This window comes from Anabrus simplex, chromosome 2 (assembly GCF_040414725.1).
Source record: "Anabrus simplex isolate iqAnaSimp1 chromosome 2, ASM4041472v1, whole genome shotgun sequence".
Classification (NCBI taxonomy): Eukaryota; Metazoa; Arthropoda; class Insecta; order Orthoptera; family Tettigoniidae; genus Anabrus; species Anabrus simplex.
Genome location: NC_090266.1, coordinates 336,461,321 through 336,485,565, shown reverse-complemented (window position 1 = coordinate 336,485,565; position 24,245 = coordinate 336,461,321). Strand labels below are relative to the sequence as shown.

The 24,245-nt window shown below is 36.5% G+C and overlaps 1 protein-coding gene across 4 annotated transcripts in view; it reads right to left on the bottom strand.

Annotated features, from left to right (window-relative positions):
• LOC136864120 (oxysterol-binding protein-related protein 11) overlaps nt 1–24,245 on the bottom strand; it is a 353,345-nt gene that overhangs the window by 17,633 nt on the left and 311,467 nt on the right. For all 4 annotated transcript variants that reach the window (XM_067140720.2, XM_067140724.2, XM_067140721.2 and 1 more), the window contains one exon: nt 15,805–15,966. In XM_067140720.2, the coding sequence (XP_066996821.2) occupies nt 15,805–15,966 (162 nt within the window). The remainder of the gene's footprint in view (nt 1–15,804; nt 15,967–24,245) is intronic.

Sequence of the window (24,245 nt, the reverse complement as noted above, 5' to 3'; positions counted from 1 at the left end):
ATGGATTTTCTGAAGACAAAAGAACATGTGTTTCTTTACTTTGAAAGAAGATTCCAAATACAAATGTTCATGCCTCTAACATCTTCAGTTTTTGATATATAAGTATCCTCATAAAAAATATTCAATTCCTTTTCACCCCAGCCTGTTAAGTTGACCCCCCTCCAAAAAATGCGCGTTTCTTTATTCCTAAAGGAGATTCCAAATACAAATTTTTACGTTTGTAACCTTAAGTTTTTTGAGATATAATTTTCTCCATAAAAAGAATTACATTTTTTCACTACCTTTCACCCTCCCCCTTAAGTGAATTTTCCGAAAACCAAAAATACTTGTTTCTTTATTTATAAAGGAGCTTCCAAATGCCAATTATCATGACAGTAACATCTTCAGTTTTGAGATATACGAATCCTCATAATGTATGTATGTTGTATGTTCAGTCTTCAGCCCTACGGCTGGTTGGATCCTCAACAGCTCTGCCATCAGCTGTCATAGATGGCCTAGGCATCACTGAAGAGGCGTACTAGGGAAATGGGGAAATGAGGAAGTGAGGTAGTTTCCCATTGCTTTCCTCACCGAGCCAGAAGTTGCTATTACATATCAGTCTGCCAAGCCCACTGAAATGCATGCACCAACTGACCCTATGAGCAACATTTTCACACCATTCATAGCAGGAACTGGCTGCAGAAGGAATGGCATTAATACCATCGCTCATACCTCGGTCACTTTCATATTCTCAAAGCCAAGTATAAGACAGAGATCAATGAAAGTAACAAAATTACTCTAGCCCATACCAGAAGACATAGTGCACTGTAAACACTAGCTCCTGGCAGCAAAGGCAAATCCTCATAAAAGGGAAATAAAATCTTTTCACCACCCTCACCCCTGAGTTGATTTCCCCCCAAAAATGCGTGTTTCTTTATTTTTAAAGGAGATTCCAAATACTAATTTTCACGTCTGTAAAATCTTTAGTTTTTGAGATATAAGTATCCCCATAAAAGAATTCAACTAATTTTTCCAATTAATTCACCCCCCTTAAGTGGATTTTTCAGAGACAAAGGATTACGTGTTTCTTTACTTTGAAAGAAAATTCCAAATAGAAATTTTCATGTCTGTAACATCTTCAGTTTTTGAAATATAAGTATCATCATGAAAAAGAATTCAACTCCTTTTTCACTCCACCCCCGCCTGTTAACCCTTAATCGGGCGCGTAGCGGTCTAAACAACCGACCACTAAAAGTTTTGGTCAGGGAATCCGTCTGAAGGTCAGCTATGCCCCCCCCTCCTCCAGACTATCTTTCCCCCAAGGGATAATCTAGCTACCCGATAGAGTGGCCCCTCGTCAGACACCCTGCAGACAGAAAGGTAGATGTTCGAGTCAGTCTGTGGTCTTTTACACCGATGCGCCCGTTAGTGTAACTCGTGTCTCGGTCATTGTGACCAGTCCGCGCCCGGCTGTGTTTTACTAGATTCGTTTAGTTTCGTGTGCATATACATCTCAATATGGATCCTGCTGAAGAAGAAAGGATCCAATTATTGACAGAGAGTGTTGAAAAGGAAGAAAGTGAAAGAATAACTGCATTTGTGAAAGACAGAGACAAAGCAGTAGAATGCCTATTGGAAGAAGTTGATGAGGCAGCAGAAGATACTTCCAGACAGCAGCCACAAAGTGATGATGAAGGTGAAACTGACAATCTTCAGGTTACTGACCATGATACAAATAGTGAGCTATCTGGTGATGATGGATGCACTGCTGGTGTTTCTGAAGTGAATTTGACAGGCAAGGACGGTAAGACATAACGGCATGCCCACCCAACATTCGCAAGAACTGGTCGTGGACCAGGTCATAATATTGTAACATGCCTGATAGGGCCTAAAGGCTTAGCCAGGAATATTAAAACTCCAATTGGAACCTGGGAGCTATTTTTTCCAGACGATATTGTACAAAAGATTGTCGACTATACCAATATTTGGTTAAAACAATGACAATAATTCTTCAGTGTGTTCACATAAAGAAAATAGTGCAAAATTGAACTTGAATATGAACTCTAATATATACGTAAAATATTGTATAATTATCTCATATACATGTTATTCACAAAGTTAGTAGTTATGCTGTAAGATTAGAAGTTTTTATCATTTGAAATACAAATATTTCTAAAAAAACGGTGTTTTAATTTATGATTACTTATGCCAAAAATATTACAGCGACAATGGATGAAGGGGAGGATAAATATATATCTAGTTCAAACAGCTTCCATTTTACAAACCAGAAAAAAGTAAATAGAATGGAAAGTTATTTTTCAAAGCTTTCAAAATGTATTTGTAAATCAACTCAGTTTTCAACAAGTTTTTATTTTTCTAATGCGGTCATTGAGTACGTAAAATGTTTTAAATATTATCTAAATAATAGTAAACTTACTTGCAACAATATTAAACTTCAACATTTTTATTATATTCCAAGGCCGTACAATAATGAAAATAATCGTTGCGGTCTAAAAGACTGCGCGCGCCCTAGAGTGTTCGTCGGAAGAGCGCGCCCGATTGAGGGTTAAGTTGCTTTCCCCCCCCACCCAAAAAAAATATGTGTGTTTCTTTATTTTTAAAGGAGATTCCAAATACCAATTTCCACGTCTGTAACCTTCAGTTTTCAGATATAAGTTTCTCCAGAAAAGGAATACATTTTTTTCACTTCCTTTCACATTCCACACTCAAGTGAATTTTCCAAAAACAAAAAGTACCCGTTTCTTTAAAAGAGCTTCCAAATACCAATTATCACGACTGTAACATCTTCAGTTTTTGAGGTGATGAAATGGGAATGCCCTGTAAGCATTCGCCGTCCATGTATTTCTTGTGGAAAATGTGCCAACACCCGTCTGTGAAGATTTGAAACGAGCACGCAGGCATTATGTGTAACAGCGCAGGCAGGTGATCATTCGCTGCAGGGTACCAGCCAATGCCGAGTGACGTCACGATCGAATGTTCCATTCCCTCGATGTCACTATAGCCAGGACGGAATGTCTGATCATAATTTGAAGCATGTCATCTTGTAGGCCTAAATAACAAATATCACTGTACAACGTTTCAAGCAAATCGGCGGAAGGATGGCCGAGTTATGGAAAATTAAAGAACCTCATATTTTCAGTCTTGCCAGCCGACCTGTGAGGATTACAAGGAGCTCGCCAGCTCCGTAGAAAGCAGAGTGTGTTTTGCCATGTCCCAGCTGCCACGCCGTACGGGCCAGCTGCGGGAGTATTGTCTGTTATTCTGTCCGGCTAAGGGCCGATGGTAGATGATACGCGATACGGTTTCAGTGTCTAAGTGTTGAACGTATACTCGTAGGACTTTAACTTCGTGTGAAGGAAATAAGTTGCCTCAGAAGACTTGTTCAATGCAAGTGATAGAATTGGTTTAGCTGATTAACATTCTTTTGACTTGTGAATTTCGTCTTGCAGAGACTGTACATTAATTGCTGTCACGTAGACATTTTGAAAAACTGTGCTTTTATAGAGAGTGTGATTAACTTGGTGCATAAAGACTGTGCCTTAGTGAAAATCTATTTCTTTTTGAGAGATTGTGTTATGGTAAGTTACTTGTAAAAAGTGTGCCTCAGTGGAAAATTAATTTCTGTGTTTATTCACTTCGTAAAAGACTGTGCCTACATTTCTTTCAAGAGACTGTGTTAAGTTACTTCGTAAAGACTATGTCTTACTGGAATTTAGTTTTTTTTCACAAGACTACGTGTTTCAATTCATAAACTGTTCCTTTACAAAAACTTGGTTTCAAGTCACGAGACTGCACTGTGATCAATTAAAACTGCCTTCATAGAAACTTTAATGTATTTCAAAATTTGTGTGTGCTAGATCATTGCATTCACTTCACCGTATTCACTACGAACAGTACAAAAGACTGTGTCCAAGGGACTCAATCAATTTATTTCTTTTCTTTGAACTGAGATTAAGTGAAGTTGCATACAGTTGAACCTCAGAAGGTTCCAGATTTTGTGTTGCCTATCACTTCAAGTTCGTCAGTGACTATTTCTTTTACTGAACAGTGTTAACTTTCATTATCATTATGGAACTGTAATTCTGAATTTATTTCTTCAAAGTAGTTTGCATCCAACACTACTGACAGTGGAACTTGTGCAGTGTCGTGCCACAACCTTCAGTGCAATGCGGTAGAGGAGTTTGACATTCTATCCAAAGCCCATACATTTCTGTACTCCCTTCATGGGACTTTAGTGGAGTTCAGAGCTAATCAACTGTTCCACGCTGCACTATCACCAGACGTCAGACTTCAGATTCAAGTCCTTTTCAAACACCGAGGGTCGACAACCGCCGTGGGATGACGTGGTGCCATGGTGAGGGGAAGGAGTTCAGCGACGTGGGACGACGCCGACGCTGAGGGATGATGACCGACGCCTTCTCTACATCTTTCTGGACACTCTAACTCCAACCATTCGTCTATAATGGTGATATGATTTATCTGCTTTCTTGAATAAATTGCAAGTTCTACTTAAAAGAACTTATTGCACTACCCTTCTTTCTCCAATTCTCTGAGCATGGACCGTACACGCCCTGGCGTCAATCCCATGTTCTTCACTAAGCTAAAGTGCGGGCGTTCCTGTTACAATATATGTATCATCGTAAAAGAAATTCATCTCCGTTTCCACCCCCCCCCCCCTACCAAGTTGATTTCCCTTCCCCCAAATGCATGTTTCTTTATTTTTAAAGGAGATCCCAAATACCAGTTTTCATGTTTGTAACATCTTTAAATTTTTTGGTATGTATATATATTTATACAAATAATTCAACAAATTTTTCAATTATTCCCCCCCCCCCCCCCCTTTAAGGTTTTTCCTAAAAACAATAGAATACGTGTTTCTATATTTTTGAAGGAGATTCCAAATACCAATTTTCACGTCTGCAACATGTTAAGTTTTTGAGATATACTGTAGGTATGGTAATTTTAAAAATTCACCCCTTTTTTAGTTCCCCTTAAGTGGATTTTCTGAAATAAATATTTGTGTTTCCTTACTTTTACAGGAAATTCCAAATACGAGTTTTCAAATCTGTAATATGTTACATGTCTGAGATAATTTGAAGATATAGTCTTTTTTTAAATTCATCCCGTTTGTCACTCCTGATCACCCCCTATTCATCGGATTATCCAAAAACACAAAAATACGTGTTTCTTTATTTTCAAGGAGATTCCAAATACCAATTCAATTTTCATGTCTGTAACATCTACAGTTTTTGAGATATAAGTCTCCCCATAAAAGGTGTTCAAAATTTCCCCCCCCCCCCTTTTTTCACCCCCCCCCCCACCGCCCTCCAATGGGATTTTCCGAAAACAAAAAAATAAGTGTTTCCTTATTTTTAGAGGAGATTCCAAATGACGATTTTTACGTCTGTAAACTTCAAAGTTTTTGAGATATAGATATCCTCATTTTAAAAATTCACCCACTTAGCGACGGAATATCCAAAAATCCTCTTTTTGTGAGCACCCACAACCTAATATTACTGTATCCTCAAAATTTCATTTCTTTATGTCCAATAGTTTTGGCTCGGCGGTGATGAGTGAGTCGGTCAGTCGGTCAGGGCATGTTATTTTATATACATAGATTGTTCCATATGACATCCACTTCTGATTTCCTCTTCATTGAAACCCTTCGTAAATTAAAGTCATGCTCCTCCTTGATGAAGTCCCTAATTTCACACCGCAATTCATCTGGCTCCCAGTGGAGAAGATTTACAGCTTCAAAACGATTTGTGACATTTTAAAACTTGCTGGAATGATCTCTAGGTCGTATTTGGGAGATGGTTACCTTTAGGTCTCTGAGTTTGACTTGTAATTTGCACATCAGCAATTCATGATCTGATTTACAATCTGCACCAGACCAAGTTTTTGCTATTGTAATGGCACTTCTTTATTTTCTAGAACCAATAATATAGTCAATCTGATTGCTATATTTTCCATCAGGTGATGTCCAGATGTATAAGCAATGATTTGGCTGCTTGAAACATGTATTATCAATGAATAGATTGTTGAAATGCCAGAAGCTAAAAAGCCACTCTCCTGCTTCATTTCGGATACCTAATCCACATGAACCAAGAACATTTCCTTCTTTGCCTTTTCCATTTTTTAATATATTTTTTTTTTTACAATGGGAATGATGGGAAAGAAGCGACCATGGCCTTAATTAAGGTATATCCCCAGCATTTACCTGGTGTGGAATTGGGAAACCACGGAAAATCCAACTTCAAGGCTGCCGACAGTGGGGTTCGAATCCACTATCTCCCGAAAGCAAGTTCACCACTGTGTGATCCTAACTGCATGGCCAACTCACTCAGTTTTCTATTCTATTTTTTTTTTTTAATTCTTTTTTTTTGCATTCCAGTCTCGAATCAGAAGTAACATAACTTGTCTGCAAGTTGTATCCATTACTGCCTGTACTTGATCATACAATTCATCAATATATTCTTCCACAACATCGCTTGCTGGGGCATATACCAGTATTATAGTTAAGAAGTTGACCTTTATACCTCATGGAGATCACTCAATTACTTACAACAATTGCAATCTAAGACAGTTTCCACAATCTCCTTGTTAATCACAAAGGCCACACTATGCTCTTTTTTCTCACGTCCTGAGTAATATATTGTGTCAATTTAAGATATAACTAAAATTTATTAGGATCAACCTATTCAATACAATAGAATTTACAAAATTAGGACTTACATCCTATTAAATTAAAATTTGAAGGGACATGTTTCGCCCTTTAAAAGGGCATCATCAGCCTTTTTACACTCATACTTAAAGATAAAAATCAGGATCCTGATTGTCATGGTAAAAAAAAATAAAAATAAAATGAGAATATAAGATTAGAGTGAAATTATACAATGTGAGAAATTGTTATGAGTTCTTAAATAATAATTTACAATTAAAACTTCATTTAAAATGTTTGTGAAGAAAAAATATTTAAAATTGGTATGATATAACACCAGTGATTTAAAAATTGATTTTATAAATTAGACAAACTAGGTCTTAACCACATAATGACAAGAAGGTCTGTGGCTAAAGTTGCCGTATCGAAGTTCGAGTGAAATTCGGCTGGAAGCAACTTGATTTACATGTTGAAGAGAAGGTTAATGGAACTTAGCCGCTTGAGATGACATTGAAATTTTCTTGTTGAAAAGTCGTGATGTTTAACTGTAGTATGGCGCTATGTAGATTATAAAGTTGGATCCAACTAATCCATTAGTCTCGTTATTTACGTAGTGGGTTCGCGGTCTCCGTAATCTTGTTGAAGGAGTTATAAAGAGTTCATAATTGAATGTTGCCGTATAGATCTTTGTTAACTTGTATACTGATAGTTAAATGGGAACATTCTTACTTGTTGTTGGCTGTAGTTTTGAAATATAGACTAACTATTGAAGAATATATGGTGAAGAATCTGTAATGAAAAGAGAATGAAAGATATGAAGTTTAGAGGAAAAAACGGTTAATTAGGCGAAATGATGTATATTCAATTATTTACATTCTCGATTTTTGCAGTATGAACTGGTTGTCTGTATGGTCTTGGAACGAGTAAGATTTGAATGTCGTGTATTGTATCTGTGTGGAACTGAGGGAGGGGGGTGTGATGGAGGGAAGGAAATGGGCGGGGCGTTGAGCTTGCGCGTTAATTGCCAATTCATATCTTTCATTCTCTTTTCATTACAGATTCTTCACCATATATTCTTCAATAGTTCGTCTATATTTCAAAACTACAGCCAACAACAAGTAAGAATGTTCCCATTTAACTATCAGTATACAAGTTAACAAAGATCTATACGGCAACATTCAATTATGAACTCTTTATAACTCCTTCAACAAGATTACGGAGACCGCGAACCCACTACGTAAATAACGAGACTAATGGATTAGTTGGATCCAACTTTATAATCTACATAGCGCCATACTACAGTTAAACATCACGACTTTTCAACAAGAAAATTTCAATGTCATCTCAAGCGGCTAAGTTCCATTAACCTTCTCTTCAACATGAAAATCAAGTTGCTTCCAGCCGAATTTCACTCGAACTTCGATACGGCAACTTTAGCCACAGACCTTCTTGTCATTATGTGGTTAAGACCTAGTTTGTCTAATTTATAAAATCAATTTTTAAATCACTGGTGTAATATCATACCAATTTTAAATATTTTTTCTTCACAAACATTTTAAATGAAGTTTTAATTGTAAATTATTATTTAAGAACTCATAACAATTTCTCACATTGTATAATTTCACTCTAATCTTATATTCTCATTTTATTTTATTTTTTTACCATGACAATCTGGATCCTGATTTTTATCTTTAAGTATGAGTGTAAAAAGGCTGATGATGCCCTTTTAAAGGGCAAAACATGTCCCTTCAAATTTTAATTTAATAGGATGTAAGTCCTAATTTTGTAAATTCTATTGTATTGAATAGGTTGATCCTAATAAATTTTAGTAATATCTTAAATTGACGTACATTTCAATACGGACCAAATATGAAATTTGCAACATGTAATATATTGTGTGTTCTCCTGATTGAAAATGGCCAAGTCCAGTCCATCTTTATTCAGTGACACCTACGATATGTATATTTAAATCATCAAATGCTAGAAACACATCCATCCCTCGTCTGGTAAACATAAACGACGGTGTTACAGTTCCTTATACCGCCTAGATTGGACCACACCCTTGCTGGACAGAATACGAACGCTTGTAGATGAATAAGCCTGACTGAAGATTTTAAAAGCAGGAAAGATCACCATATGGAGATAAAGTAGGAATTGAAGTGTACAAACTGGGGCAAACATTTGTTTACAGAAAGAGGAATTATGAATTAGAATAATTTACAAAGGGAGATCTTTGATAAATTTCACAGTTCTTTGAAATCATTTAAGACTAAGTAAACAACTGACAGGGAATCTGTCACCTGGGTGAGAACCCTAAATGCAGATCGGTGGTGATTGAGTCATTTGATCAATTCATAGATAAACTAATTTAAAATTTATATCCAACTATCATGTTCTTTTCTACGGCATTTTCCAATCAACGAACCTTCTTATTTTTGTATGCAATCAGTGTTATTACTTTCATGCTTTTAACCTCTAGGGCACGAGCAGCAAAACAATGTCCCTCGGGCCACAACCAGCCCACAGAGGACTTTTAAGTGGCCCTCGTAAGTATTCAGTCTTTTAAAAAAATCATACTTTTCTACTTATTTTTTAGTTTGATGTGTGGTAATATTATTCACACAGGCAGCACATAGGAGCTGCAACCATTTTCTTGGTTTTAAGTAAAAATGTTCAACAGTCACAATAATAATAATTGTTTATGGAACACTGCTCCAAGGAATGTGTGACAGTGAGGATAAGCACTAAGGAAACTATCGTTAGAACACCCTCTCTCTGCCGAAGCAAAGATTCTCAGAAATAGCACTCAGGTCATTCTCCTCTCAGTACCGTAATGTTACCCTCGCCTATATCCATCAATTCTTCACTCTGCTTTATCAGTTCCTTGTCAATCAGTTGGGTTTGAAACCTGTTAATGTGCAATGCATGTTTGTTCCTAACAGTGTAAAATGTTTTTGAAATGGTGCCAAGTTGTTAGTGAATGTAGGAGGTTTAATGAATCTTGATTGGGAAAAATTATTTCATGAAAAAGCATAGAAGAAAAGTGATTTGAGTTATACGCAGTGAAGTCATAGCAGTTATGAAAAAGGACAAAATTAAACAACATTATCAGACGAAACATTCTCATGATTTTGATAAAATTATTGACCACGAACGTATTACTAAATCATTTATTTGCTAAAATCACAAAACAACAGCAAACTTTAGTAGAAGATGGAGGTGTGAAACAAAAAGTGTCACTAGAGTAAGTAATGAGATTTCAAAACAGATTGCAGAAAACACAAAAGCTCTTGGGTTGTGACTTTTCAAGAATACCTCGGCTGGACAACACTTTCCACCCTCAAGAATCCCTGGAACAATTAAATTAATCTGAGATTTTTTAAAAGATTCTGTCATAATTTTGATAAAATTATTGACCACGAACGTATAACTAAATCATTTATTTGCTAAAATCACAAAACAACAGCAAACCACTCAAAACGAGTCCGGGGTATGGAAAACGGAAGTCACAGAACTCACTGCACAACTGGTTCCTATCCAGGTTAAGGTTTATTTTGTATGCAACCTTTGAAATAGATCCTCACTACAAGCGGAGATCTCCCTGTTCTTCACAAGTGAAAGGCAAACAAGAAACATTTTTTTGTTTAAATCATTTTTGGACAGGTAATTGATGCACTGTTTGGATGAAAAATTCTGTCTTTTTTTTTTCAAACATAACCCCTCAGCTTTGGCGTGTTTTTAAAGGACTTCATGAACTTTCATTCCAAGGAAGTGATCTTTTATTCTGCTCTCTAGTTTGTTCTTGAAATCTCTTAAGATTCTGTCGAGTTGAACAAAAGCAACTGAGTTGTCTTCCAATTTCCCAAAAACTGTTTCATAAAAGAGGCAGGATGTGCTGCAGAAATCAAAGCACTCAGGAAATAAATGGTCAGTTTCAGCTTCATCCTCTACATTTGGGGCTACAAACTGCCAAATTAATTTTAAACAGTCTTCTTCACTCTATGACAAAGAATGACTTGAAAACAGGCCAGCAGTGTACAATTTTCTCTACTGCAGGAAACAGAGACAGCCATCTTGTGTGAAGATGTTGCAGAATTTCCTTGAACTATATCTCAACAAATTCAGCAAATTCTCTCAGTGATGCAACATTTGGCACGGAAGAACCAAACTCAATGTAGATCTTGAGGATCAAAACTTCAATGACATAGGTTAAAGTTTGAAACTCATGTCGGATGGCATTGTTTATAACATGACAGTTGCAGTTTGTTTTCAGCATGGATGGATTTTCCGTGTTAAGTAACAGACAGGCAAAACTGTTCTTGCCATAATTCACAAGTGTACTGTCAGCACTATGAGCACTATCCGATTCAGATTAAGGCCTTAGCTTCTTTAATATTCTTCACTGCACAGAAAATGTCTTCTTGAATATCTTTGGAATCTTCATACAAGTTAAAGAATCTCTGACTATTTGATTTCTCAGAGGACACAGAAAAATAGAATGTTTTGTAACGTTCTCCTATGATAATGTTTGAACTAAATGGACCAAGAACATTTTGAGTGGTAGAAGTGGTCTTGGTTTTACAACACATTTTTTCCCTGCTATCTTACTGTCAGCAAACATGGAATGGTTCAGTTTCATTTAGCAATTAGAGTCAAAACTTTGACAATGTTTAATGCTGTGATAGACAGATCAAACTTTAGCTTGTGACAGCATTCTCTTCTGACGTATTTTTTCATAAGGAAAGTAGTCATAGTTTGATTTTTTAGCCATGACGTGTTTTTACCATTTTTATGACTGACTACAGCTTGATTGCCCTCAAATTTTATGGAAAATGTGACTGCATAAATTACATATTTTGCTGTCAAGTTATTTTCCTCCACAAGCCATTTCACAACAAAGTCCATGGCTTCCTACCAGTCTTTGTTGAAAAAAGTGTAAACTTTCTTTATCGATGGCAGTGTGCGAGTTGTCCACTTTGTGGAAACAGCAGAACTTGAAGGAATAGCTGGAAAGTCCACATCTTCCTTGACATCAGATAACTAAACACTGCATCAAATAATACAAGATGCATGGCACACAAGATTAGTAGTGATAACAAAGAACTAAGAAGTTAAAATGCTTGAAAATTATTTAAATTTATCACTGCTGGCCCAGAAGTAGTTACATGCTAACTTGATCCACAACAATGTGGAACTGCTGCGTGCCGTCAGGCTAGCCAGTGGGAATAGGAGGGGAGTGTGCACACTGCATACTTTTGTCATAGCCTCGGCCAACTATGAATGTCAGTGGCAGCTCTATATATTGTCTATGGCTGCAGTGCATTTGAAGTTCAAAGTAGATGTAAGACAGGATCACAGTGTGTACTGGTGGCCTTTTACCAGTACAACGTGCTAAATTCCATGACAAACCTGCCAAAAACTGGATGGGTGGCAACCCTTGTATGTATGTATGTATGTATGTATGTATGTATGTATGTATGTATGTATGTATGTATGTATGTATGTATGTATGTATGTATGTATGTATGTACGTACGTATGTATGTATTTCAGAGTTTTAACTGGAAAAATAAAACAATTCAACACGAGTATATAATCTGCTAAACACACAGCAGCATAAACAAGATCATGTATTATCATACCATACTTCATTTACAATGAAGAGCTATGAAGTTCCATGTTCAATGCAAATATAAAAGAATACTGATAATTTTAGCTCAACATGATAATTATCAATTCCCACATTATTTAACTCTCCATCAAAAAATATTATTGGAATAATGTCAATAAAAATAACAAATGAACAAAAATGCTACTGGCAATGCATTATTTGCAGCAGCAGAGTTTCTGGAAAGGTGTTCTGTTAAAAGACTCCTCCTCCTCCATCTCCTTATCCAGCTCCTGCCGGGTCACCGCATTTATGGCACTTCTCCACCTTCCTTTTTTTCTTCCACTATTCCTCTTCCATCACTTTGTCCCAGTCCAGGTTTCATCTTCTTGCACTCCTCTTTATTGAATCGATCCACCTTGTTCTAGCTCTCCCTCTTTCTTTCTTTCCCTCAAACTTCATCTTCATCATCATCATCTGTTTTGGTATTCTTTTCTCCTCCATCCTCTCTACATGTCCAAACCATCTTACTTTAATCCTATCAATTCTCTCATTCAGGTTTTCCATTCTGACCTCGTTTCTCACATCTTTTCTCAATCTGTCTTCTTAGGTATTTCATTTCAATGACAAGAAACAAATACAGTATAGACAATACACAACACTTTTGGATTCAGCCTTGTTGAAATGGGAGACAATTCGCAAGTGGCACTTCTAGTGGTGTGACCTGGAAATTCGCGCTAAATTCAAATATCAATGGAAATTCATATACGGAAACGGATAAATAAATTACGTCTAGAAAGAAAGTATTATTAAGATATTAACTTCAAAGTTGCTAAAGCAATTCTGAATAAATGAAAGAAGAATTATTCAACAGGTTATTATTTAAGGACTGAAATCAGACATATATTCAAGATATGAAATGCACTGCTGTGAAAAGGCTCGATCTTTCATTTATGCATTTCTTCGTTTGCTTTAGTATTCTTGCCTGAATGTTTATGGTTAGATCTGTCTATTCCCTCATTTAAAAAACATTGTATCATTACATTAAGACACTTGTCTTGTCAATAAACACATCGGCACATTCCAGTGTTTTTCTCCTGGAAGGACTACCCCTTTTGGAAGGGGCAGTAGCATTTGATGTTTTACTTGTTGGGAGATTCTGCGTTGGTACAGTTCTTAGGTTTAATCTGAGAAGAGGGACAAAAGAAAGAAAAGCATGAAAATTTTGTCGATAGTTATGTTTTGAGGAATATTTACGCACAATTAGAGTAAAAATATAACATACCCTTGGCTGTATAGTCGGGGATTTCTAAAGTCGCTGGCTTGAAAATGATCTGAACAGATCTTATAATTCTTATTTGAGGGTAACGTCCCTTCTTTCATGAAAACCTTATCTAAATCACTTCTCTGACATTGCAGGACGCACAGATCACACCTACAGCAACACATCAGCACTGAAGGTTAACTGCTGCACTATGCAACAAAATGAGCTTATTATATTTTAAGCCAGTTAAAATATGGATCGCACAGGTCATTTACTTGAATTTTCTTGTCACGAGGGAAGCAGAAGAAAGACCGTGAATCCTTCTGCACTTCATAGTTACTGCAGCCAAACACAGCACATATCTTTTCACTCATGTTGAGAGGAGATATACAGGAATGACACACACTACTATTTTCTTATGTTAACTAACGGCAAAAGAGCCGGCCCAGTGGTGTAGGAGTAGCGTGCCTGCCTCTTAACCGGAGGCCTCTTAACCGTGATTAGAACCGAGGAGCTATCTGATGGTGAGATAGCGACCCCGATCTAGAAAGCCAAGAATAACGGCCGAGAGGATTCGTTGTGCTGACCACACGCCACCTCGTAATCTGCAGGCCTTCAGGCTGAGCAACGGTCGCTTGGTAGGCCAGGGCCCTTCAAGGGCTGTCGTGCCATGGGGTTTGGGGTACTGCAAACACATAAATAACACCAAAACCTTCACAAACAAATACACGTGCTCTTATGACAGAATCAGTAACTCCAACTCACTCCACTAGACAGAGCTCTAATCGCTGTCGCTCGATATCTCGCAGACTATTGTGTATTATCTCTACTGTATTTGCTAGAATTCTAGTCTCCTCCCTACTTGTCAGTGTCCAGGTCTTATAAGTCAATACAGGTGCATAATACAATCTGTGCACCATCTCATTACACTTCTTTGGTACTTCCTTATTCCAGACAAGGTTTCTTACACCCTGGTAGAATGCATTTCCCTGTTGCACTCTCTTGCTAATCTCCATGCCCAGCTTTGTATCCTGCATTAATTCACACCCTAGGTATTTGAAACAGTCAATAATTTCAACGCTTTGACAACCAATTTTCACAATGCTTAATATCACTATGGTCTGGCTTTTCTCTGCACTGATTTTTATAACATACTTTTCAATTTTCTTGTTCAGTGCATCAAGTTGTTGTACTTCTTTGCTGTTTGTTCCCCAGACCACAATATAGTCTGCATCTCCCTATTCTCTATGCTTCCTTTGTCTCCTTTACAATTTCTTCCATAACCATTAGAAACAAAAGAGGTGACAGCACACTCCCCTGTCTTAGTCCAATTTCATTTCTACACCATCCCGTCTCTCCAACCAAAGTCTGTACGCTGCTATGCAGTTGTTGTACAATGCTTGCACCATTTTTACAGTTTTTCTACCCAGATTCTTTTTGATCATGGTTTCCCAAACCTTCTCCCTGGGAACATTATCATATGCCTTTGTTAGATGTATGAATATCATGATCAGATCCTTTCCAAAACCCAATTTTTTCCCCCCCATTAATTGCCTAATGCTGAAGATAGGGGTCCACTGTAGATTTTTTCCACTTCTAAAGTCGTATTGTTCCTCTTGCAACTTTCCTTCAACCTTTCTTCACATTCTTCTCTTAAATATCCTTTCCAGTATTTTTGCCACTTGTGATAAAGAGTGTGATTCCTCTATAGTTATCACACAGTTTTTTGTCGCCCTTCTTAAAGACTGGTATTATTATTCCCTATTCCTGCTCTTCTGGCTCATGTTTCTACTTCCATGTCCACTTTTGTAATCTGTACCCTCATTGTAGTCCAGCAGCCTCCATCATTTCCATACTAATTTCATTTATCCCTGGTGCCTTCCCCATTTTCATTTTCAAGTTAAAAGGCTATTCTAAGTAAATAAAGCATCTATTGGAACAATAACATTATATCCCTCCAATATATCAAAAGTTTCCTACAGCACTTGGCACTATTTAATGCATATGACAATTACTAATAAAAATGTAACACAGTACAACTATTGTATTACAAATAACGGAACTGACACTAAAAAGATCAACTGTTATATAATGATAAAAAACCCTGTTACTCTTATTCACAAGAAGAAATTTTCTTGATTTAGAATTTTCAAAAATTATAGTTTTGATAGCTTTAACAAACATCTTATTCATTTAAATAATATATTTTGTATGTTCTCAGAACACCCAATATGATAGCATGAAACTGGAAAAAATTAAAAGATTTACTCACTTCTCTCTTATACTTTGTTGCCGTGTTTATATCACCCTCTTTCAATGCCTTGGTGACGTTGGACCACAACTTCCGTGACTCAAAGTTCCCCTGATCATTCAACCGGCGTACTCTTTTCTTGAATACACGCAAGTCCTTGATCTCTATCCGTTTGGATTCACCCTGTTAAAATATATCAAGCCACATAATTTCCAGTGTTCACAGAAATTTTGCATTTACCAAAGTGTGTTACACAAGAATCTTAAAATACAATTTAAACTACACAGAGTGGAATGGAGTGAATGGAGGACGAAATATTACCTAGGAGAATAATGGACTCGGCCATAGAGGGTAGAAGAAGAAGATCAGGATGACGATGAATAGACTCAGTATTTAACAATTTAATGATAAGATTTTGTTGTTATAATGGAAGCAAATTCTATTCAGTTTTGACTTAATTTAGCTATACTATTAATAAAAATGAGATAGTGACTATTTGTTTTTCTCCATATAAGCTCAAAAACTACTGGATCGATTGTGCAGAAATTTGGTGCAGATATAGCTTGAAATCCTGGGTCATGCAAGGAGTACTACTGATTTTGATATATTTTACCATATGCCTTTGCTGGCAGGACCTAGTGTTTACAGTGCACTATGTCTTCTGGTATAGGCTAGAGCAATTTTGTTACTTTCATAGATCTCTGTCTTATCCTTGGCTTTGACAATATGAAAGTGACTGAGGTATGAGCGATACTAGTAATGCCAATCCTTATGCAGCCAGTCCCTGCTATGAATGGTGTAAAAATGTTGCTCATAGGGTCAGTTGGTGTATGCATTTCAGTGGGCTTGGCAGACTGATGTGCAATAGCAACTCTGGCTCGGTGAGGAAAGCAACGGGAAACTACCTCACTCCTCATTTCCCTAGTACGCCTCTTCAGTGATGCCTAGGCCATCTATGACAGCTGATGGTAGAGCTGTTGAGGATGAGACACCAGTGGAATTGCTGACGGACTGTACATACACATACATATTTTACCATTTCAAACTAGTGGGTGATAGTATAGGTGTATGTTCTAAATTTGGGCAATATTTGCCCTACATTAACTAAAATAACAGATAAACGGTTGATCCCATCGAAAAATAAAGTGCACTGTGTGGCCTTGAAATTAAATTTTCTTCAAAAAAAAGTCATACGCATTTCCTTCATAATTAGCCGTTTTCGAGAAAATTCAGCTTTCGTGTGTTTTTGGCTGTGGCCCTTGGCAATTTAACTAAAATACTGGGTAAATGGTTGGCCTTACTGAAAAATGAGGTACAGCATGTGACCTTGAAAATCAATTTTCTACGAGAATCATGCGCATTTTCTTCGTAACTCTAATGGTTTTTGAGAATATTCAGCTTTCTTGTATTTTTGTCTGTGGTTACCTTCACTAATGATTAGGCTATTCATTTTGTGCATAAGTGACCATTCGTTTGTTAACAGGCCAGCTGAAGATTGAGCGTGCCATCCTATGGAAAGCCTTCGGATTCTACAGTTGAACTGTTGACAGTGCTAAGTGTGCTGTATTTTTCAGACATATTCATTATCATCATCGTATTACATGTCTTTCTAATACTGTATAGGTTTAGGAATCTTATTTAGTGGGTTTATAATTCACATTTCATTTTGCATCATTATCTAGAGAATCAGTTCTTTCAGTCACAGCCAGCTTTACATGGTGTGCTCTCAAGTATCTACAGGGCACAACCTACATATTTAGGTGCCAGAGAAGGTCATACACATCGTCTACAAGAGCGTGTTGTAAGACACGCATATAGTTGCAGGGCACCTTCATTTAGCCACTTTTAATACTTGCTCATAAATTCATATGACAAATGGGTACTATACCTGGTAATTTATAAATTGATCACAAGAGGTGTGGAACTAAATGAAGCCACAGAGCTAGTTGCACCAAGTGGATTGTGGGAGCACACAGTTAATTCACAGATGCTAGTAGACGGAAAGTTGAAAGACGTAACAATATATAATGAAGATTCCTGTTTGGACAAAGAATTACATTTCCTAACATTTCTATTCATAGACTTTTTTTTTGCTAGTTGCTTTACGTCGCACCGACACAGATAGGTCTTATGGCAACGATGGGATAGGAAAGGGCTAGGAGTGGGAAGGAAGTGGCCGTGGCCTTAATTAAGGTACAGCCCCAGCATTTGCCTGGTGTGAAAATGGGAAACCACGGAAAACAATCTTCAGGGCTGCCGATAGTGGGGTTCGAACCTACTATCTCCCGAATACTGGATACTCGCCGCACTTAAGCAACTGCAGCTATCAAGCTTATAGACCTTTATAGACTGATACAACCTTTACTTGATAACATAATCCACAAGGACATATATTCCTTCCCTTGGTATAAAACAGAGCCACCCACACTATTTTACATGCAGGGCCAGTAATTAATTTAAGCAATAGGTTACGGGCCCCATGAGTTTAAGGAAATCACATAAAATTTAACATTTTATGGAATAACACAATGGCAATGCCTTTAAATGAATTTATACAGTATATTACCTCATACTGCATAGCTTGTGCTACACGTGTAACAACATATGCAAAATTACTCACGCAACGAGAAGTGTGGAACTAAATGTAACGTAAAAACTTTCCAGTCTGTCAAACACACAACAATTTCAATATAAATTATAACACTATAAACATACTCATAAAAAATACACACTATTATACAAAGAAAGACATGTTTCATTCTACAAGAACATTTTCAGATTCTACCAAATCACTTAAAACTCGTCAATGATAAAGAGTATAGTGATAATATGAACCGTTATTGATTTACAAGTATTAATATAATGAAAAAACTTCTGTACTTATCTAAACTGCCGATGCTAAGTCCGTTGTCACCGAACACAATTTCAAGACTGTGGTCATGAAGGGGCAATTGGAAAGTTTTGAGTATAGCACACTGCTCACAGTGAGGGAAGGGGGAAGCACAGGAGGGGTGTGTGGAGTGTTGTGGATCCGTCCTATTGGATGTTATGAACTAGTATACTGTACCGTGGAGAGGGGAGGCGGAAATAGGGTGGAGCGAGAGGAGCACTGTGGAACCTTCTTACAACACTGGAGAGGGGAGAGAAGGTTATTAACCTACTTCATGTTATAATGTACTTTTAGGTAATAAGTAGGGCTCTGAAGTTCATGCATTTGCATGTTTTCTTTTAGGGGTTGAAAACGAATGCTTATAAATTATGTGCACGAATTATGGAATTTGCAGTCATTTGAACATGCTTTCATGGTGCATATAACTGCATATGTATAGACAAGAAAAGTGTTCCATCGATCAATACTTATTTATTGTAAATGTATTTTACACTAGTACCGGTTTCGGCCCTTCATGGCCATCATCAGCTAGTACATAACTATAATACAGCCATTAGACAAAAATCACAAAGATGTTATGTTAGATCATCCGGATGTCTAATGGGGAATGGAAATAAAATATATTGCGGTAGTGTGAGGTTAAAATATCTGTGATCAAAGGAGGTGGTGAAAGTTACGATAAATTAAAACCTATTGAGTGTACATTGGACATGAGTACATTAAACACATTAAAACATATAGGCCACAGTATAAAACACTTAAAAATTTAAACATATTAAAATATGGTATGTATATATATGTTAAAACGCTTATTAAAATTTGGTTTGTATTGCATGGATTTCATTCTTCAATCTTCAACTCTTCAACTACAAAGAAGATTGAAGAATGAAATCCACGCAATAAGAACTCAAATTTTAATAAGCGTTTCAACATATATACTGTATATATACCATATTTTAATGTGTTTAAATTTTTAAGTGTTTTATACTGTGGCCTATATGTTTTAATGTGTTTAATGTACTCATGTCCAATGTACACCCAATAGGTTTTAATTTATCGTAACTTTCACCACCGCCTTTGATCACAGATATTTTAACCTCACACTATTGCAATATATTTTATTTCCATTCCCCTTTAGACATCCGGATGATCTAACATAACATCTTTGTGATTTTGTCTAATGGCTGTATTATAATTATGTACTAGCTGATGATGGCCATGAAAGGCCGAAACCGGTACTAGTGTAAAGTCCATTTACAATAAATAAGTATTGATCGGTGGAACACTTTTCTTGTCTGTACATTGATTCCAATCAATACGAAAATGAAACTTATAAATAATAATATAACTGCATATTTTCGTGATTTTGATAAATGCATCATATTTTAATATTTTAGTGCCTGTATGGCATTTTTTAATCAGTTTAATGGTTTTTACAGTATTTTTAATCAGCTTTTTTCATCTGGTTGATGTTGGCAGTAATATTGCGCATGATTATGCAACCTGTCATGTGGTGAGGAGTTATGATATCACGCAGTGAATCCCCTGTTCCATCATCTACCCTCATGCTTTGTGCTTAGCTGTCGACTGGCTGTCCATTGAGTCGTTCAACGGTGTTGTGAACTGGTTGTGACCAAACTATGTTTCGCATATAAAGTGTCCGTTAAAAGGTTCTTTAAATGCCAAAAATAAGAGCAACTTCGAGTTGTAGATTAACTAATTTAGAGAAGGAGTTTTCAGGTGATTTAATATCTACAGATAATAGGGTACTGTCCTGTGGAGCGTATGAGAAAACTATAGGGAGTGAGAAGAGATTTCATATAGTTCAACACACAAAGACAGCAAAACATAAGGAGAATTTAACTAGCAAACTCGCAAATAAAGAGCCTGTTCAAAAACAACTATTAGAGTTTTAGGAAGTAGGATTAGTGAATTTTCTTACGACTTGTGCCAAGCACTTTTAGCTGCTGATATTCCCTTGTATAAAATTAACAACTCCACATTAAAACACTTTCTTGCCATATACACTCGACAACATATGCCTGAAGCAATTGTAACAATGTATTGTCAATTTACAAATTGAATTAGCAGATCAGTTTGTGTGGTTGTCTATTGATGAAACCACTGATTCTGACGGCCGATTTATTGCTAATGTAATTGTGGGCACCTTAAACAAGGAACAAAAGACGATACCATATCTTCTTAATGTGTGTGATGAGCCGGCCACTAATAATGTAACTGTAACGCAGTGTGTGACGGACTCATTAAAATTATTATGGCCATTTGGAATCAAATGCGACCAGCTACTTTTATTTGTTACCGATGCAGGTACTTGTATGGTAAAATCAGGACAAACATTGAAAGGCATTTTTCCTAACTTAATTCATATAACTTGTTTGGTACATGCTCTTAATCGCATTGCTGAGAAATTACGCAATTCTTTCTCACAGGTAGATCGATTTGTGGCCTGTTCAAAGAAAATGTTTGTTAAATCTCCTTCAAGAGTTAACACGATGGGGAACATGGCAGGATGCAGCTATGTATTATGCTCAGCACACACAAGTATTCAAAGAGGTTGTTAATTCATTGGACTCAAATAAAGCTGCACCAATACAAAGAGTACAAAATGTTCTGTCAGGCATTGAGTTAGAAGAGAATCTTGTTTTTATAAATGCCCATTTTTCTTTTTTTGTCAACCGCCATAACGTCACTGGAAGCTGTAGGTTCTCCCTTAAAGGAAATACTGTTTTCGAAAGTACGATATCCAATCTAAATTCTGTTCCAGGTAGTATAAGACAAAAAGTGAAAGAAAAATAAATTATGTAACTTAAATCCTGGTTATAAACAGTTGTGCGATATTCGAGACATTCTCGAAGGAAAACCGTCTCTCACACCAAGAGACTTGCCTCTTTCTGTGGAGCAGTTATATCATTTAAATATACCCCAATAACATCTTGTGATGTGGAAAGAAGTTTTTCACGCTAAAAAAGTGTATTGCGAGACAACAGACAATGTTTTTCAGTTGAAAATTTATGCATGGTGATGGTTGTGAACCGCAATTCATCACTCAGCATTGACAGCGGGACCATTTCTGCTTCAACCTCCAAGGAATAAATGTAAGTTTATTATTATCAATACTAACCTGACTTGTGCACTGTCATTTTTTCATTTTAATAGTGCATATTTCTTAGTATTTTTGGGCATGAACTTCCGAGCCTTAGTAATAAGGTTGAATGCAAGTCAATGATTTTACGTAAATAAAGTATGGAATTCAAATGGCGAATATCTATTAGGTGTTATTATTGTGATAAATGCTAATTTAATGAGTAACTGTTGTCCAGATATTATGTGAGTAGAGCAAAGAGGGAGGAATTTTTTAAGTGTGGATGGTCATTTAGGTTGGTTACGTTAGCATTTTTTGCAATGTAAATTTCAATTGCTTCAAGATTTACTTGTATTTTTGAAGTGTAAAATATTTGGATCTGTGTTGATGCATGTGAAATAGTGTGAGCTGTCGTATATGTGCTCCCCGAAGGCTGAATGCCGATTACATCTGATCAAGTTTTTATGTTTTTTGCATCTTGTGTGGAAATTACGTTTCGTATGACCTATATATGTGGCATTGCAGTTAGGTTCTTGGCGCTTGAGTTCATAGACTCCTGACTTTGAGAAAGGGTCTTTCTTGTTTAGGTTGCACTTGCTGATGTGTCTCTGCAGTGTGTTGTTCGTTCTAAAGGCTACTTTTAAACCTTGTTTCTTGAAAATATTAGCTACTTAGTATGTGTTCTTGGTAAAGTCTAAGTGGGCTTTCTGTATACTTTGTAAGATAGGTTGTCATTGTTCCTGCTGATTGTGATATCTAAATAGTTTATTTTCTTGTTAGTTTCTGGCTCCATTGTGAACCTGATGGACTTGTGTGGATGTTATAAACTAGTATACTGTACCGTGGAGAGGGGAGGCGGAAATTGGGTGAAGCTAGTGTGTTAAATTAATTCTACGCATCCATTTAAACCTAAGCAACTTCTGGCAGGACACACACTATGGACAGCCTACTCCAACTTTTTATACGATTACATTTAAAAAGGGGCATTGAGGAAACAGAAGGTCATTGACAATAAAATACGTAAACTAAAGAATAAACAGAAAAATCCAGAAAACAAAAAGCATGACAAACTCCCTAATTTTCACCCTAGATTAATTAACAGATCAGACACTACCTTTTCGAAGGATGAAATAAATTTACCAGAAAGGACTCGCATTCAATTGCTAGGAACGTCATAATGAAAACAACATAAAACAGTCCATCACTGACGTAGATATTGCTTGCGACAAAATCTCCTCTCCAAAAAGAGAAATAATAAAAAATGCAGCCACCAACAAAACAATAAGAAGATCGCACAAGGAAATTCTACCAAACAACCGAATTGTGCCACTCAATACTCGGCATTAAAAACAGTTATGAACAAAATTAAAAACGACAAATCGTCACGAAAGCGGATAAAGGGAACACAAGAGTCATAATGAAGAAAGACGAGTACATAGAAAAGAGCAATAGAATTCAACAACAACAATGGAATTCAAGAACTACAACGCGACCCTACAAATAAATTTCAAAACAAAATAAAACAAGCTATCAAGGCAACAGACTTTATTCTCACAAAACAAGATAAAACCTCACCATCAAATATCCCAAACTCCCTAGACTAAAAGCCCTCCGAAAAATACAAAAAAGCCCATGTCTCATTGGGCCAATAGTTAATTTTAAAGATGCGCCAAGTTACAATTTAAGCAAGCAACTCAACCAAATTCTAGAAGAGAAAATCTCACTTAATGAAGGCAGATCAATTAAAAACAACCTAGAACTAATTAAAGAACTAAATAAAGTTAAAATAACAAGGAGCACACGTATGATATCTTTGGACATCACTAACATGTACACCAACATACAAATAGATGAATCCATTAAAATGATTGAAAATCTTCTTAAAGCAAAACACTTCACTACAAAGACATTATTAGGCTTCTTAGAACAACGCTACACCAAAATTGCTTTACATTCAATGACAAAAATCTATTGCCAAAAAGAATGGTTAGCCATGGGCTCACCATTATCAGGTATAATAGCAAAGAATTTTCCGAATAACTTTGAAAACATCTTGTTAACGGGTCAGCATTCAAATGGAATCTGACGTCATATGCATATACGATAATGACATCACTAATGCACACCAGTTTTTAAACACACTAAATTCTTTACACAAGTCCATCAGGTTCACAATGGAGCCATAAACTGCTTGCTTGTTGTTTAAAGGGGCCTAACATCTAAGGTCATCGGCCCCGGAACCATAAACTAACAAGAAATTGAACTATTTAGACATCACAATCAGCAAGAATAATGACAACCTATCTTACAAAACATACAGAAAGCCCACATACACACAAATAATGATACTTGTAGGATGCTAATTAATGATATTTATCACTTGCAACACTAATAACAAGTTGAACCACCCATACACACACAAAATAGCAGGACTGAGTACAATGACACACAGAGCTATTTCCATACCAA